The sequence below is a fragment of the Stigmatopora argus genome, chromosome 8, assembly GCF_051989625.1.
Source record: "Stigmatopora argus isolate UIUO_Sarg chromosome 8, RoL_Sarg_1.0, whole genome shotgun sequence".
Taxonomy (NCBI): domain Eukaryota; kingdom Metazoa; phylum Chordata; class Actinopteri; order Syngnathiformes; family Syngnathidae; genus Stigmatopora; species Stigmatopora argus.
This window is the reverse complement of record NC_135394.1, coordinates 4,563,741-4,581,790: the sequence shown is the minus strand read 5'-3', so window position 1 is coordinate 4,581,790 and position 18,050 is coordinate 4,563,741. Positions and strand designations below refer to the sequence as shown.

At 43.8% G+C, this 18,050-nt stretch overlaps 1 protein-coding gene and 1 long non-coding RNA gene across 4 annotated transcripts in view; both read right to left on the bottom strand.

Moving 5' to 3' along the window:
* Positions 1-296: 296 nt before the first annotated feature.
* LOC144079297 (uncharacterized) lies at positions 297-3,981 on the bottom strand. Of its 2 annotated transcripts, XR_013301497.1 has the most exons (5): positions 3,741-3,981; positions 3,305-3,445; positions 3,012-3,112; positions 1,312-1,388; positions 297-1,217 (listed from the first exon to the last, which is right to left on the bottom strand). It is a non-coding gene; the product is annotated as an uncharacterized LOC144079297 (long non-coding RNA). The 2 variants fall into 2 exon arrangements; XR_013301496.1 differs by having other exon boundaries at positions 3,305-3,981.
* A 4,478-nt stretch (positions 3,982-8,459) lies between these two features.
* The window catches only part of fcho1 (FCH and mu domain containing endocytic adaptor 1), a 35,266-nt gene continuing 25,675 nt past the window's right edge, over positions 8,460-18,050 (bottom strand). The window contains exons 16-28 of one of the 2 annotated variants that reach the window (XM_077607698.1): positions 17,655-17,706; positions 16,727-16,851; positions 16,327-16,661; positions 15,612-16,248; positions 15,417-15,523; positions 14,529-14,724; positions 13,884-14,001; positions 13,663-13,818; positions 13,468-13,600; positions 11,895-12,091; positions 11,685-11,749; positions 10,727-10,894; positions 8,460-10,075 (exon numbers count right to left, since the gene is read on the bottom strand). In XM_077607698.1, coding sequence (XP_077463824.1) covers positions 10,047-10,075; positions 10,727-10,894; positions 11,685-11,749; positions 11,895-12,091; positions 13,468-13,600; positions 13,663-13,818; positions 13,884-14,001; positions 14,529-14,724; positions 15,417-15,523; positions 15,612-16,248; positions 16,327-16,661; positions 16,727-16,851; positions 17,655-17,706 — 2,318 coding nt within the window. In that variant the 3' untranslated portion in view covers positions 8,460-10,046. Of the gene's footprint in view, positions 10,076-10,726; positions 10,895-11,684; positions 11,750-11,894; positions 12,092-13,467; positions 13,601-13,662; positions 13,819-13,883; positions 14,002-14,528; positions 14,725-15,416; positions 15,524-15,611; positions 16,662-16,726; positions 16,852-17,654; positions 17,707-18,050 lie in introns of both variants that reach the window. The other variant, XM_077607697.1, reaches the window with a different exon arrangement.

The window sequence follows — 18,050 nt, the reverse complement described above, 5'->3', positions numbered from 1 at the left end:
TTTAAGAAAAAAAGCCTTACTATACATGGTCATTTTTTAAGAAAAAAGCCTTACTATACATGGTCTTTTTTGTAAATAAAAAGCCTTACTATACTATGTCGTTTTTAAAGAAAATAAGCCTTACTATACTATGTCGTCTTTAAAGAAAAAAGCCTATACTATGTTGTTTTTTAAGAAAAAAGCCTTACAATACTATGTCATTTTTTAAGAAAAAAAAAGCCTTACTATACTATGTCGTCTTTTAAGAAAAACGCTTTACTGTACATGGTCGGTTTTTTAAAATAAAAAAGCCTTACTATACATGGTCATTTTTTAATAAAAACCCTTAATATACATGGTCATTTTTAAAGAAAAAAGCCTGACTATATATACATAGTATTTATTTTTTAAACAAATAAAAGCTTTACTTTACATAGACCACTTTTTTTTTAAAGAAAAAGCCTTACGATGTCCAGCCATTCAAGTCATTTTGCATGCCAGCTTTACGTTTGTACCAAATCTCGGGGTATTCTTTGCTCAGTTATGAAGCACGTCTAATAAGATGAATAAATATTTGACATTATCGTCGACAAGGAAAAAAGAGTGTCGCCACTGTGTTTTCCCTGTTTAACATCGAGATACAGCTCTTCCTACCTGCCCAGAACACTCACACCCTTGAGGTTACCGGAGAGGAGACTGGGCCATACAGATCAAGGTAAAACTAGTTTCAAAAAAGAAACCACCTAAACCTTTCTGTTGGATCTCCAGTCTCTATATATGCTAACTTTGTCTACTTTTTTTTACACGCATCAGGCCCATGTGATTTTCCCAGGTTGCCCACTTGAAGATGATGCCTCTCTGAACTCTGCACTTTGGAGAATGGAAAAATTGGTTTGCTTTTTCTTTTTGACCGCTGCAGAGAGATTCAAAAATAAGAGTCTATAACAGGGATCTCTAGTCCTCAAGGGCCCCTACCAGTCTATTTTCCATGTCTTCCAACACACCAAAATCAAATGATCATGATCAAGCTCCTGGACAACTTGCTGATGAGTTGATCATTTGATTCAGATGTGGTAGGAGATATGGAAAAACATACTGGACAGGGGCCCTCGTGGACCCAAGTTGGCGACCCCTGCACTATAACGACAAGTACCAGTGAGGGGATGTTGGTGTCAAAGGGTGCGCCATTCACCGTGTCACCCCTGCTTTAGCGTTGATTTGGTAAACTTGGGTGGTCCCTGAAGAGAAGCAAGATACCAAATGAGTAGGTTTAGTACACATGACGTGAAAATAAGAAAATAAAACAAATAACCTGATACACCCGAGTCTTACCACATCCACAACTTCTGCCTTGACTTGTCAATTTTGACAGCTTTCACCTTCTCTGTCGTCTCCGTGGCTTTAAACATCTACAAAACACCAGTGTGATTATGTAATTGCTCATTAAACCATTTGAATGAATTTTTCAGAAAATCGTTTCAAAGTCATTCATTTTTGAAATAAATATCCCAAAAAGTCATTGCTTACATTCTTCTCTTCATACACAGGGAACAAAGTTATTTCACCATATGTATAAACTTGAATCAAAAATGAGCCCTTCGCTATTGTTGAATGAATGTCTCACTTAGGTTTTGTCTAAACCACATTTAAAACTAAAAATGAAAAGTTCTACACCCAGGGTAAAGGTATATTCAGTATATTAACCTGGGTTCAGTGGAGCCTGAGCCACAGAGGTCAAGACACAACGATTCATCATGTCTATTCACAATAACATGCCCCGCTTGACCGTTACTGGCCGCAGATGATCACGTAACATTGCGTGGCCAATCAGCGCTGCAAGGAATTTATATATCTTGAATTTGAAAAAAAAAATCATTTTATGTCACACTAAAGTAGGGTTCGGTAGCTCCAACAAGGTTAAGAACCACTAGTATATATATATTCTATAAGTGTACTGTTTATTTCTTACACCTCCACTGATGGCACTTGTGGGTGTCAATTATCCACAGGTTCTTGTTATTAAAAATCAACACCAGATCAGCTAGTGTGTTTTCATTCAAAATTTGAATGTATCATAATGAAAAACAAGCCAATTGAGCAAAACCTTGAACTCTGACATTTAATAATTACACGGAGAGAAAATAGTACAGACGCTCCCTTACTTACGAACGAGTTAGGTTCCGAGCGATTGTTCATAAGTTGAATTTGTTTGCAAGTTGATTCAGTGCTATATTTTGTATTATAATTTATGTTTAAGGCCTATATAAGTGTATTGAAGGTTTATATAAGTGCATTTGTATGTTTAAGGCTTGTATAAGTAACACGCATTGGTTTGTAGTGAAAAAAACATTTAATAAAATGGAGAGAATATGTACAGTACTGTATAGAGAGAGATTTATGTATTAGAAACTGGCCGAAAGAAGCGATCCAACGACGATTGCACAGTTTTCTTCTTTTTTTCATCATAAATGATGCGGTAGCACTGTATGGCATCATTCAATTGATTTGCAAACTTTGTGCAACGTTCAATATTTGGGTCCTGCTGCTCGATCTTTCTGTTTATAAATGATACTGACGGACGAACGATTCAAGTTGTATGCCCGTGAAACAATCACCACTCTCACGCGCATCAAGCTTCGTTATTATTGCCACTCGTTTCAAATGAAATGGCTTGCCTCTTCCTTGCAACTCCCTCAATAGAAGCATTTCGCTTTTTACCAACCATATTCAATAAAGGATGCACGAGATATTTAATGATACAAATGAAAAAGGTTCTTTGCCCACTGGAGATACGTTCACGCACTTCCGCATTGCAACGAAGAAGGTAGATGCTGGGTGAGCTGAGCCCTCACAGCGCCAGGCGTCGGTATTAGCGGCGGAAAGAAGCACTACTCGGAAAAAAAAATACAAAATTGGACTTACGAACATTTTTCGACTTAAACGCAATTTGCAGACATGTTCGTATGTACCGTTGTTCGTAAGTTGAATGTTCGTAAGTAGGGGAGCGTCTGTACTTTAAAAAAACGACTCACTTTGCTGACAAACAGCTCGTCATGTCGTTGACAAGCTGCTCCTTTTTGGTCGTTTTGGCCACATTCTCGAGGTTTCCCAGCAGTACGTTCTCGTTGAGGAACTGAAAAACACAATGGAATGATTTCTGGTTAAACATAAAGAGGTATAGGTAACGCATTGTAGCCAAATTGTTTGCAAACATTTTGATGTCTCCATCCACGTGGGACTACAGCACGCAAACGAAGCATGCTCCCGTCAAAAAGTACTCTTAAAATGAGAACTGGGGATTCGAAATCCCCAAATGACAACGTACCGAATGCGCTGCATTGTCCTGTAAGAACTTTATCGGGTCTTTCTTCGGTAAATTGTCACTTCCGAGCTGCTTGGCAGTCCACGCTCGTACTGACTACTGGCTCATCCGCCATTTTGAAGACTGGCGGCGGCCAATTGAACTCTGACCTCGGTCATGCGCATTGAAAGTAGACAAAAAAATACATTGTTTACATAATAATGTGTATTAGACTAATATGGAGGACAAGATAAAAGCATTTAAAAAACATTTTTCTATGTCTATTTTTCGCATTTCACATCTAAGCCTTCAGCATTGCTATGTCTGAATCAATCCAACCGTCAACTATTTTACGGCTATAAAACCTTTACTATAGCTACAGCTGAGACACATAAAAAGCATCAATAATAACCTCATACAATTGAAATATTATTTAGGAATATAGCCACATTTTACTCACCAAAAATCCTTTTTATTTGTAGACAAAATCCATCCTTCTTTCTTTTCTCCTTTTCCTTCTTTTCTATCGCCATCAAAGCTAATGCAGAAAGTTGAGCCTCTTCCTGTCGTATTTTTGGCATAGTACATTTTTATTCGATTTAGGGCTGAAAATGCCCGTTCCCGGTTGTGACAAGCTTGCTTGCTTCGGAGTTGTCCAACCTTTTTTATTGATGTCCAGATTTTCTCGAAAAGTCAGTCTTGAAAATTCAATTCAATTCAATTCAATTCAATTTATTTGGCAAAAAAAAGCACTAGGCTAAGGGCCATGTAACAAGACACAAGAAATGTGCAACAAACGCGGTGTAGTCACTGGTTCACGGCCAAAAAGTCATCCAGAGCCCGCTTGAACTGGGCGACCGTCGGCTTCTCGACCACACCCTGCGGAAGCCGGTTCCAAGGACCGGCGATGCGCACTGAAAAAGCCGCCTTCCGCCGATTCAACCGGAACCCGCGAGGGTACAGCTTCCACGGATGACCCCTCAGACCACGATCAGGTGCGGGCGTGAAGAAGAGGTCGCGGGGCACGCTGTAGATGCCGTGGAGGATGTTGTAGGCCAGTATTAGGTCCCCTCGCAGACGCCTAGCCTCAAGGGTCGGCAGGTTGAGTCGCTGGCATCTTTCCTCGTAGGACAATAGCCTGAGGCCGCGGACCATCCTCGTTGCAAGCCTCTGGACCCGCTCCAGATGCTGGATGTCCTTGGCGAGGTACGGTGATGCGGCTTGGATCCCATACTCGAGAATGGGCCTCACCAGGGAAACATACAACGGAAGGAAGATGTCTGCTGTGATGACGGCAAAGGACCGGAACATTAGGAACAGAACTCCGCGAGCTTTGTTGGCTGCTTGGATGCATTGGGCCGTTGGTTTGAACGTGTCGTCGACAATGATGCCCAGATCTTTGCACCGTTGAGTTCGTTCCAGTTCCAGGCGTCCCGGTTCAAAGTCAAGAGGTGAATCAGGAGGAGCCCCAATAGCCAGATGACTGCATTTCGTGATATTGAGCCGCAGGTCCCACAGGTTCGACCAACTCCACACATGATGAAGGCACCTACGCAGGTCCTCATAGTCGCTCCGGGGAGCAACGAGCTTCACATCATCGGCGAAGAGGAGAACCCGCTGGGAGATGTGCTCTGGCAGGTCGTTTACAAACACCACGAACAGCAGTGGTCCAAGAACGGAGCCTTGGGGGACACCGCTGGGGGCGTTGTGAGTCTCTGAAAGTATGCCATTGACTTGTACTTGAAAGGTGCGGCCAGCCAAAAACGCATCAATCCACCTCACGACCGCTGGGTGAATCGCATACGCTTCCAACTTGCGGAGTAGCAAGCGATGGTTGACCGAGTCAAACGCCTTGGCGAAGTCCAGGAAGACCAGGTCGGCAATTTGTCGATCGTCCATTAATTGAGTGACCCATTCCTCCATCATCAGCAAGTTGGTGAGGCAGGATCTGTTGGACACGAATCCATGCTGACTATCGGAGATCGCCGCTGTGATCTGGAGATGGGCCATCATGGACGTTTTGATAATTGATTCCAACATTTTGCAGATTACTGAAGTGAGGGAGACCGGTCGGTAATTCAACGGGTCCTCTCGGTCTCCTTTCTTGTAGATAGGGCAGATGACGGCCCGTCTCCAGTCTTCGGGGACTTCACCTGATTGCAAGGACAGTGTGAAGAGATATGCGAGGGGAAGTGCTATGGTCGGAGCGAGTGCCTGGAGGACCCTCGGGTGAATACCATCCGGACCATGGCTTTTAGTGGCGTCCAGACACATCAAGGCTCGGTAGACCTCAGGAGGTGTAATGGCAACTGCAGGCATTGGGGGAACATCCCGAGCAAATGGGGGTGCTGGTCGCCCATCATCGGCTTTGTAAATGCCTGCGAACACCCTAGCAAAAAGAGAGCTTTGCCCCTCTGCATCCGTGACACCGACTCCATCAGCATCCCTGAGTTTAACCACTTGATTGTGCAGACGTTTGTTGGCTTGAACATGGGCGAAGAAGCGCTTGGGGTTTGCACGAGATGACTGCGCCAACCTCAGCTCATACTTGCTCCGCTCTTGCCTTTCAGTGAACACTGCCCTATTTCGTTGCTGCTTATAGACCTCATATGCAGCTGCCGTGCCTCGTTCCTGGAATTCGCGCCAAGCAACGTCTCTGAGAGTCCGTTCCCGCTTCACCTTTTGCGTCGCCCAGGGTTTGTGCTTCTGGTGCCGTGGCATCGACAATGGTACTGAGCGCTCAGTCACCTGGAGTATGGATTGTTTGAACAATGCCCACAGCTCGCCGACTGAAGTGATCTCCATGAAGGAAGCCCAGTCCACAGCCTCGGAAGCCTCCTCCAGTGCGTGATGATTCAGGGTAGCAAACCTTCTCTTCGGAAGCATCACGCTCTGTAAGGCCGGAATTGTTGCGTGCCAGTTGAACTTGAGCACCGCATGGTCAGACATGGAGAGCGGCGGGAGGATGATGAGAGACGATACCGACGACGGGTAGCACGTGAGTACCAGGTCCAGAAGAGACGGGCGTTGGTTACTGCGGAAGCGTGTCGGAGCTGCAACATGCTGTGTTAAAAAGCAGTTATCAACTGTGTCGAGGAGTGCCTGGTCGAACCGGTCGGCTGATGAGCAGACGACATCGCTCCAGTCTATTGATGGTGCGTTGAAGTCGCCAACAATAAGGCAGTCCTGGTGTGATGAGACCGAGCGAATTGCACTGATTACGTGGTTGTCGTCTTCGGCGGTAGCTTGCGGAGATCGGTAGACTCCCAAGATAGGCAGACAGACTCCGCCCACAGTTACATTGCATCGCACAACCTCAAAGAAGTCGGTCTGTTGAGCAGCGGGAGGGAGAGGACAAAGGGAGGGCTTTAGCTCGCCCTTAGCATAGATGATAACTCCACCACCACGTCTGTCTCGCCTGTCGCACCGGAAGGGGATGTAGCCCATCAGGTTTATCTCAGCGTCGTGCACTTCAGAGCTTAGCCAAGTTTCAGTAATGACGATCAAATCAGGCTTGAGTCCTGATACAATACTGAAGAGGTCACTGAACTTGGCGATCAAACTGCACGTGTTGGTGTAGATGATGACTAGGGGTGGACCACCGCCATCCCTTGTTCCCTCACCGTCACCCAGTTGTTTTGAGTCTCTGTGGTCACCTTCAGTGGCGGGTGGATGTAGCTTGTCAGGGCTAGTTGGCCGTTGCGGATGCACAGACCTCTTTCGCCCTTCTGCCGCCTCGCTGCCAGCTCTGCTACAAGGTTGCGCCAACGAATCCTCTCCCTCAAAGAGTACTCCTTCCGAAAATCCAGTTCGAGATCAGGCCATTGGATTTTCTTGGCGCTTGTTAAGAAGGTCTCGACTTCAGATGGAGTGCCAAGAGTCATCTTTAATGGACGGGGGCGCGCGTCAGCAGAGGATGGTGGCTCGCGTCCAAGCCTCACCGATCTTCCGAGTGAGAGAGATGCCCCGGGTGCCAGTGTCTCCAGGACCGACTTGATACAATATATGGCCAACTCGCGATCTTTCATCGCGCTGCCCACAGCTGGGAGTTCGGGCGACTCGGGAACACCATAGATGATCACACTCCTCTCGCGTTCCGACACTGCCTCTTTACTGGATCTCACGAAAGCAGTTGAATTTGCAGGGGCTTGAGTTTCAGGCTCACAGCTTTGCCTACCGATGACATCACTGCCACCTGCGGTGTCTAGGCAGGCTGACACGTAGTCATCGTCATGATCTGGCGCCTCGCCAGCGCTAAACTCCGCGGCTGAAGATTGCTTCGGAGCCTGTTTGGTCTTTTTTGCCTTCCTTTTCTTTATTGGACTATGGCAATTTGCTGTCTGTTCCGCACCCGTGCAGGGGGCAACAGGCAGACTCTGCGTCGTGGCTATACAAACAGAGCTCGCGTTTGATATCTCATCCAGCCTGATGTGTATCTCTGAGATAGCTTGCTGCAGCTGGTCATACTTTTTCTGGAGATCTAAAAAGCGATCCTCCCAGGGACTGCACTTACATGAGCAGGTAGGTGCAGCAGATGAACTTGGAGGTCTGTTCATTTTAGATCTTGTAGTCGCGGGCATTTGGAAGTTGAAAGGTCCGTTACGTAGGAGCGGAAAACTTTTGCTAACAAGCTAATGCTACCAAGCTCATGCACGCACAATCAACTCTAAAGCTGATTGTTGAAGTTGTGATCTAAAGCTCAGTAATCAAAAAAGCTTCGCGATGGCGTGGCAGCAATAGTAGTCCAACTCACTAGCTTTTCCCGGCTGATTTTGATGAAAATGGCTTTAACAGTAAATCTGCAGCCATATCCCTTTCCTCTCCCCCTTCAGCCATTGTGGGTTGACTAAACTGCTATTAAATCAACACAACAATATATTTGCTTTGCACAGGTAGCTCTGGCTCGTCCACTATCACTAGCCTATCATAGTTTGTGAAAGTGATGACGTATCTTTACGCCTGGTGTCGCGAACTCGAAATCTGATTGGTTAAAGCAACAATTTTAGCGACGCTTATTTTATGTTGCAGGGTCTGCAGAACTGATTGTGAAGGCCTCCAGGTAGATTTCTGACCGACAACAAATAATGACAGAAATGTGATTAGTTAAATGCTTAAATATGAAAACACATCTGGAAGGAGCACAACCAGGGGAAAAGCAATGAAAGGAAGCTGACGGACGGACAATTTGGAATTATTTAATAAGTATTCATGGAGAAAATATAAATAACACCAGTCTGTGATTCAGATACAGTGGTACCTCGAGATACGAGCTTAATCCGTTCCGGAACTGAGCTCGTATGACGAGATTCTCGTAACTCGAGCGGACGTTTTCCATTGAAATGAATGGAAAACAAATTAATTCGTTCCAGCCCTCTGAAAAAACACCAAAAACAGGATATTGGATTGGAATTTTTTTTTCCTTCTAATTCGCCATCTATTAACAAAGTAACACATAACTAGTGGTTTAATAGTAATAAAATGTGTTTAATCTAACTAAAATTGGGCAGATTTCGCCGACGGGAGACAGAGATGTTTGGGGGCGTGGGCGGGGGGTTCCTTTTTTTTTTTCCCACGACAACGCACTCGTAAACGGAACAAACAAATTTAAATTAACTTGGATTAATATATAGACACTCAAACATACGTTTAATGCAGTGGTCCCCAAACTATTCCAGAAAGGGCCGCAGTGGGTGCAGGTTTTCGTTCCAACCGGTAAGAGGAAACCTTTCCACCAATCTGGTATCCTAGAAGTGCAATCAGTGGATTGCAGTCAGGTGCTTCTTTTTTCAGCCGAAACCTCATTGGTTAAACTGTTTGTGTTGGATCGGTTGGAACAAAAACCTGCACCCACAGCGGCCCTCCAGGACCGGTTTGGAGACCTCTGGTTTAATGTAACTTTACACAAAACTGAATTCTAATTTTGTTGTAATCTTTTGTTACCTTCGTTTTTCGGGTTGGCGGTTTGCCACGCCTCCGCCCTCACGTTCGCTATCGATGGACTGTTTGCTGTTGTATTGCCTTCAAAATATTCCCAAAATGATGCACACAAATGTCCTCACAATAGGCTAACGCACGACCACTTCCCAACGAGAAATAGTCTTTAAGGAACGATCGCGGGACCTTTCCTAAGAAAGAATAACAGGAAATGACATAGCTGAGCTTCCCACATAGTGATTGTGGGTAATGAAGTTTTATTCTGAGAAAGGTTGCCATTGCCTATGGGTAATGTGTGCAGGAGTATACTTCATTACCCAGAAAGCCCTCTTTTTGCATGCGCGTTGTGCGTTTCCTGGTCGTATGAGAAACTAGTCTGAATTAATTAGTTCCGTGCTCGCAAATATTGTTATACACGAAAGATATGCAAAAAAGACCTGGCTTGGTCGCATCACGAAATTTTGACCGCATAACGGGCGAATTATTCGATCGAAATTTCCCCCGTAAGACGAGCATTTTGTATGACGAGCGGTCGTATGACGAGGTACCACTGTATTTTTTAGGCCAGCAGAGAAGGCCTTGCAGGCCCTGATGGTCCATCACTGATATTTACTCCTCATACACAAACAGACTTCTGTGACATTTAGCTTATTTTGCAGTCCAGAAGACAACTGAAGAACTTTCCTTTAGGAGAAAAATGGATGAGACAGTGCTATTGAAGCTTGGTCCTAACCATAGGACCAGGAACACAGTCCTAACGGAGGTGTCGGTGGTCCTCCAAGGCCAGCTGAACGGCTACGCTCAAATCTCCAACCATGCTCCGTCCAAGTATTCACAAGGTGCAGCCTGCCATATACTTTCCTGTCGGGGACACAGCACATTTGTCACAAGTCACATTTCCCTATTAAAAAAAAACGGGGTTTCCAAACAGCGTTGATTGGCACACATAAGAAGCTTGATAAATCAAGTTCAACCTACATTCCGTTGCACTACTCCGTTTCAAGACTAGAGGGAGTTAATCACAAAAAGTGCCTATTAATGAAATCATTTTTTGCTGAACATTTTAAAACAAAGTCAATTTGGCTTGATATTTCATGTTGAAAATACAAAAATGGCAGAAATACAGAAATCCCTCGAATATTGCGGTTATTGTAGACCAGACATGGCCGCAATAATCGAAAAATCGAAGTAGGGTCAGCCCTATTATAACTTATTTTTTTTCCAGTGCTGAGTCCTAGTAGTAAGCATGAGTTTCAGCATGGATTTTCACATTTTTATGAACTCCCAAAAATATTTTTCATCAGTGCTGAGTCTTAGTAGCAAAAATGGCTTCCGCTTACAAGTTTCAGCGTGGATTTTCACATTTTTATGAACTTAAAAAAACAAATTTTTAAAAATAATTAACAGCGGAAAAAACACAAAGTAGTGAATTTGCGATAAATGCGGACGCGATAATCGAGGGATTACTGTAGGACAACTAAGCGACTATACAGTATGCTAGTGCGGTCTCACCTGTGGCAAATCTCTTCTTAAGCAGCGACATGCGGTAGCGGCTGCCGACCAACTCCACGTCCATGCCTGACAGAGATGCCCCGGAGCCCACGAACTGAACGGCGAGGTTGGGCGGGGGCCCACGGGGGACCTCCAAACACTGCCAGCTAGCACACAGTGTCCCTGAGCCTGGATACACCACAATCTAGTCAGTTATTCTATACATGACAAACAAATAAATAAATAAAGAAAGAAAGAAAATAATTACGGATACTATAAACAAGGAAAATTTGAGCGAAGCTAAAATGTTGACAGATTTCAAGCATGGATTTTTTAAAGATGTTTTTATGATATTCATATATAACAGGGGTTTAAAGTTGCAGCTCAGGGGTTTTATAAAGTAATAAGTGGAAATGAGAAGATCCCATAATTTGCAAAGGAAAGGGTGAAATGGAAAAAGTTGATTTTTTATGGCGCCCTCTCACGGGACAAACCCAAGTGTAGTGGGAATAGTAGTTATAAGTTTTAAAAAAATACAATTGGAAAATGCAGATGAAAAAATAAATAAGACATTATGGAGTGTTGTTGTAGTAGTAGCAGCAGCAGCAGCAGCAGCAGGGTTGTTATACAGCCACTAGATAGAGCTGTAGCAGTAGTAGTAGTGGTGATTAGGAGTTGTGTTATACGTCAGGTAGATTAACCTGCGCTAAAGAGAATTTTATCCAATGATTAACCAATATTTATCCATATATAAAGGCGCATTGGATTATAAGGAAATTGAAGTCTTTTAGTTACGCCATTATAGTGTGGAAAATACGGTAATTTTACCAACTACCACAACACATGCTCTGTGAGTAGGTTAAGATTGTGATAACTTTTGAATAGATGTCCACCATAGTGAACAATTCTCCCTGCAAATTGGAAAATTGGATAGAGGGCAAACGTCAACTGATTTTGGCCGAGGAGAAACGCATCTGACCTTTGCTGTGGTTGGTGGGCGAGAGGTTGGCCAGCTTCCACAGCAGACGTCTTTCCTCGGCGTTCCTGCGGAGGTACGAAAACACTCACTGTCTCTTTGACCTTCTCTCGCTCTTATTTTTAGCTCGCCGACCCGCCCACAAAAGAAAACGCTAGTTTGTCCCGATGCGTGTTGATTCAAAGTGGTCTTTCAGTTGTCAATTCTGCTCACCATGAAGCAGGAGGTTGACACTGTAAGTCGGCAGCGGTGTGGTCCAACTGCAGGAGCACTTGGACGGCGTTGAGCTGAGTGGACGGTGCGGTGACGGGACAGCAGTGGTAGTCCAGAGACACTCGGGTCACCGTGCCGCTACGCTGGCACTCCGCCGAGAGCAGGAGAGGAGCCCGGGCCGGATCTTGAGAGGACACCTAGAAGCGTGGGAACGATACACCTTGGTTAAATGTTATCCAAAAGAGGATCGCCACACTGCTTGTTCACTTCGAGCACATAAATAAAACAGGAAAAAAAAAAGAATCAAAATGGGTACAGTATGACGCAAGTACAGCTCAGGTTTCAGACTAATGCGAAATTGTATAATTGTTAACATGTTAATCAATTTTGCGACATGCCAGCTACTATTGGTCTAGTACATAATAAAATCAAGATATTAAAAGCATAGTATAACTAACAATAAATGGCTTCTAAAGTATGAGTGCAAGAGAAGAATGTTTGTGTGGGCAAAGAAAAGAGAGTAAAAGAAAATTTATAAGAAAATGTATTCATATTAGGAAAAAAGAAAGAAAATCTATGGTTTGCATAATGTTTTCCTGTTATTTGTTTCCCTCATTAGAAAATGTGAATAGCCGGAAAAAATGTAACTGGAAATTTAAAAAAAAACAAGCAATTTATCGTATGTGTATAGACAGAAAAATGCATACGTAAAGATAAAAATTAAAAACAAAAAGCAGAATATAATACTACATAAAGAACAATCTTTAGCCTCCTTTTATCAAAGAAAGAAAAAAATATAAATGAAAAATAAATACTACATGAATATTTCCAATGAACCCTTACAAGCTAGAAATGATTGTTTGTTAGTATTTTTGGTAATTTAAAAAAAACAACAACTTTTTGACACTTTAGTATTTTTGTATATTACAATATACAAGTATAAATTTAAAAATTGAACTTTATGCAACTATAATTTCATTTTTCAAAATAATTAATCATTAAAAGGAGTTTATATATATATAATTATTATTATTATTAATAAAAGGTGCACTGCTTAAAAAAGCACTCAGTCATTTTCTTTTCTATTTTTAACTCGATTTTCATTTTAATAGTTCAATCACAGGTTGATTTTCTGATCAAAGAATTGATAATGGTTGGATCGTGTCAAGTTTGCATGTTCTCCCCATTCCTGCGTGGGTTTTCTCCGGGTTCTCCGTTTACCTCTCACACCCCAAAAACATGCAGGGCAGGCTGGTTATGCACCCTAAATTCCTCCCTGCCTATGAGAGTGAGCGTGAATAGTTAGTTGTCCATTGTCTCCGCCTGATACCCATAGTTGGCTGGGATAGGCTCCAGCAACCCCCCCCCCAAACCCTTGTGAGGATATGTGGTATAGAAAATGAATGAACACTTTTTCAAATCAACGATTCATCAACTAGCAATAGAGGAGGATTTGAGAATTGATTAGCTGTCGCTTCCTCAATTGATGGTTGCCCTAGTTGGCAGATAACGGCTCTCTGAAAGAAAAAAAACCTATAGTATAGACACTTGGCAATAGAGTGTTGCTAGTGACCTGATATTTGATCAATCCAATGTTGTAGTAGGAGGCCTGGGGGTTGAGTTCAGCTTCCCGCTGCAAGAAGAGCTGCAGGGCCTGCATGTTGAACCAGAAGTCTCGAGCATCCGGGTCACTCTGAGATGGATCACTGTGTGCAAGGACAGACGTTGTACCAGAGCAAATAATACATTTAACTACAGTTAAAATTACCTGAAGAGAAGCTTTTGATTAGGTAAAAAATGGTCAATTTTGGAAATGTTGACCAATCGGAAGCTAAGTACAGGAACGTTGGGATTTGCTGTGAAAATGCGAGTGATGCCGGCTGGGAAGGACATGGTCAGGTCACCTGTGATCTTCACCAGGCACCTGGAGAAAGCACAAGGTGATTATAATGCTCAACTAAAAACAGGACAAGACAGCGACGAGCTCACTGATTTTGTTGTCCGCCCTTGAAGTAAGCGTTAATGTACTCCGTGATGGCGGTCGCCACGGGCCAAGCCTCCTGGGTGCTGAGGTTTGAAATAGGACTGGGTCCGCGGGAGAGGTGCACTTCAAAAAGCCACCCATCATGTTAAATTGATAGAAACAACCAACTTAAAACTCTGATAGTCCAACAAATATCCCACTCTCATGTGTGGGGAGATATCAAAGAGGAATCCATTTTCATGCTGTAAATAGTGACTTTTACATGGACATTTCTATATTCTAATTAGAATTCAGATTAATAGATTTATCATCGGAAGCCCTGTATTCATGGATTGGGTACTTCATGCATCTCATTTTGTTTGGAACAAATTATGTTGGAATGTGCAGATCGACCAAATATACCAGAAATAGTGGAAAAACCAAGATTTCTGTCAAAAATCATTGTTCCACCCATTTCTACATGAAAAATTACGCTAATGTTACCATTTTTCCTTTTTTTTTCTACGTCAGATCTTTCAATGATTTTTGTATCTTTCAATAATTAATTGGGTCAGAATATTTTGAAAAGGATGTAGCATTTTTCCTCCCAGGAAACGTGTCCTTGGAAAACGTAACCAATGAGCCATTGACCATGCTTAAGTCTTGCTTACATTGTCTCGGTGGGTGGTCTTGGAGCGGGTAGGGTAAAGGCGAGGCTTGTCCCACCCTGGAAGGACTGGGGGCTCGGTTCTGTCCCCCCCAATCAATGTCCCTGGCTTGTGTCCCCCACTCGCTGGGACTGGAGGAAGATGAGGAGGTGAGGGAGGGGCTGGGCTCCGGTAAAGGCGAAGAGCACAGAGACCGTGACTGAGATCAAAAGGACAAAAAGGGTCCACATTAGGGTGAGTTGAATGATTCACTTTAAGCCCATCACACGGAACTACAATGAGAGGAGATCCAATAGAACTTTAACTTTTAAAGTGCTTGATTGTACCAGTACATAAATAAATACAAAACAATGGCAAACTTTGAAAAGGCAGAATAAATAACATGTATTGTCAAAAATAAAAACACTCGATTCATACTAGAAAATGCCATATGTCGAAATTGCGCAGGACTGCTTTCATGAATTTCTGTAACGTTGACCATGGATTCAAATTAGTCTAAAGTGTCCTGTGTGTGATTTTTGGATAGAATTTTCCCCAAAAGGCGGAAAACCAGTTTGGAACAATTTTGAAATAGAAAATAGAATCAGGCCGCCCATTTTTTTCTTGTGAGCCCTCAATGAAAGGCAATGTGATTTCATGGGAAGATTTTGATAAAAAGTATTGACTGCCAATGGAACTTTTGGAGTGAAGGTTTGTGGGAAAATGAATGCGTACGTTTTTGTCAAATTTTTGTGGAACAGTTTTCTTCCTCTATAGAAGGTATGTGTGCCTTGGTATGGGAAGGATGTGAATCGGGGAAAAAAATGTAGGACCGGCTAAAAATTGTGGATTTTGGATAATATTATAAGTATGCAGGCTATTTTTCTTTGCAAAACATTGACACACACTTACTCGGTCATTGCCACTGAGTCGATTTGAGGCCCTCTTGGTCTTGTTAGCCCTGGAAAGAGCAGCCGTGACCACTTGAGCTGATTCGTGTCGGAAGTTGTGTTTGCTACCTAATAAACGGAATAGGCAGCGGGTCTTAATAATAGGACGAAACAGTAGGAGGATATGAGAGTTAGTATATGTCCAAGAAACATATACCCTTTTGTGAGATGATACTGCAAGGTATTGGTGTGGTGATGTCCAAACAGTCTTGATCTTTGTCAGTGGAGAAACAAAGATCCTCTTGTGGACCAGAATGTCTCGTGAGAGGAGGTGCGTTCCGGCGAGGTTCGCTCTCTGACGATCGATGTTTTCTCCTCTGTCCTGATTGATCTCCCTTGCCTCCTCCTCCTTCACTTAGTTTGGAACTGCTTGGGTGTCCCGCCTGTCCAGAGGAGCCCTCGGTAAATGGGTTATGTAAAGAATTCCAATGCACGAGTTCCTTCTTTGGCTGGGATTGGGCAAAAGCTACCAGCCCGGCATCAAATGCAAGTTTATGGCTGTTGGTGTTACCACTACTGCTGCGTGGGATTATTCCACCTGTTGTAGCCAATGACGACTGGTGTGTGGGACTGCCAATCATGGTGATTGCAAACGGATCATCAGAAGAACCAGGCGGAGGCAGGCTTCGATCTCGCCGTCTTTCTCTGTTCTTACGATTCGTTGTGATGGACGTGGAAGGGGGTGGGAGCATCTTGGCGTCAGCGACAGAGGCGGCGAAAGGGTCCCCTTGCACTTCAGTCCCTCTTCTTTCCTGGGTTAGACGTGGAGGCTGGCGTGGCCAGACGTCAGATTCCTGTGTGACAGTCCTGTCAAAAGCTGCAAAGAAGGGATCCTCAGAGGGGTATCTGCAGTTCCACGCCATTGACTCTACCTCCGAAGAGAGGGAGGACTGCTGGAAAGCGGGGAAGCGTGTGGAAGAAGAGTCCATATCTGAGGGGAGTCTAGCGGAGCGGGGCGGGCCGACAGACCAGGCTGTCACAGGGTCATCCTGCGGCTGAGGACTTTGAGCAGGGGAGGGGTCATTGAAGATTGAGAGAAAAGGGTCAGTATGTCGGCCCTGTGTTTGCTCTTTGTTTTGTGAAACGGGAGGCCACGCCGCCCAGCCCACCGGCTCAGGGGATGGACCGTGTGCCTGAAGGGACGGTGAGTCTAGACCAGAGTCCTCAATGTTCTCTGGTGAGGAAGAGTCTGATGAAAAGGCAGCATCTGAGAAGAAATCTTTAGTTAATGTGTAGTCTTTCAAGCAAAATACCAAATATTGTTACGCTTACATTCAGAGGCACCAAAAGAACTTTGTTCTTGAAGTTTTTCCCGACCACTAAAGCTTTTGAATTTGATGGCTGTTTCGAGAGGTGGTCCAAACAGACTATCTGCACCGGATGCTGTAGAATTCAACCTGTTCAAGAAAGTGTCTTTAGAAAGACTGAGGAGTCTTGTACAAACACCAGGATTGAGGGTGGTTGTTCTGCACTTTTGTGTATGTTCACAAAGTTGTTTGTAGAAATCCTTTCATTCATTTCATTTCCGTACCACTTATCCTCACAAGGGCCCCAGGGGGTGCTGGAACCTATCCCAGCCTGCTACGGGCAGCAGCTGGGGGACACCCTTGGTTGCCAGCCAATCGCATGGCACAAGAAAATGGACAACCATTCACGCTCGCAGGGGCAATTTAGAGTGTCCAACCAGACATGTCCACCCACCAATCTCTGCCAAGTAAGTGCACTAGAAAGCCGTCATCCCCCAAAATTGCCATCTGCTCTTTGTCTAAAATGTACATATACTGAGGTAAGGGTATCAAACCTTCGCTCTGCTTGCCAAAAATTGACCCCCAGCAAGCCCACTCTGGCATGCGGGGTTGTTCTGCCTGACAGGCACATTTCAGTTCAATCATGCAGATTCTTATTCAGACACTGCTAGCGTGAAACCAGAAGGGTTGTGACTTGTTTGAGCATGTCATAATGCACATTTTTATATAGAGTAACTGTCACGAATGCAACCCATGATTTAAAGTGAGTTTGACACCCCTAGTTTAAATAAAAGGTGCTGATTTTGAAGTGATTCAACAACTTATTTAAAACTGGAATGGCCTGGCTGTCAATTCTTATCTACTAGTACCAGGCAGCTTATTGAAACAGTCTAAGCATACCAAAAGACCCTGGGAGATAAATAATGTGGAATGAAACGATAAAAAGATCTCACCTGCTGTGATCAGGACTGGAAGTCGACCTGCGTAGGCCCTCATGGTCACCATCTATAAAAACACAATCTGTGACTCCAGAGCAAAAATGTTCATCAGGAGCACCAAGAGTATGCCAGAAAGGTTGGAAGGAAAATAAATAAAAGTACCCACATTCTTCACTAAAATAAAAACTACCAACTAGCTAATCACATTTGTTCCCTTTATCATGGTTGCCATGATCGCTTCATCGCAAATATCGATACCTTTTGAGAAAGAATGCCCTGCCACTACTTGGGTGCAGCAGCTTAATACAAATCTCAAACTGTAGCCAAAGCTGTTGGCAGTGAGCAAATAGTGTTGCTATGCAAACATATTTTCAAGCAAAAGCAGAGGGCGGCTGTGAATATCGGAGGGGG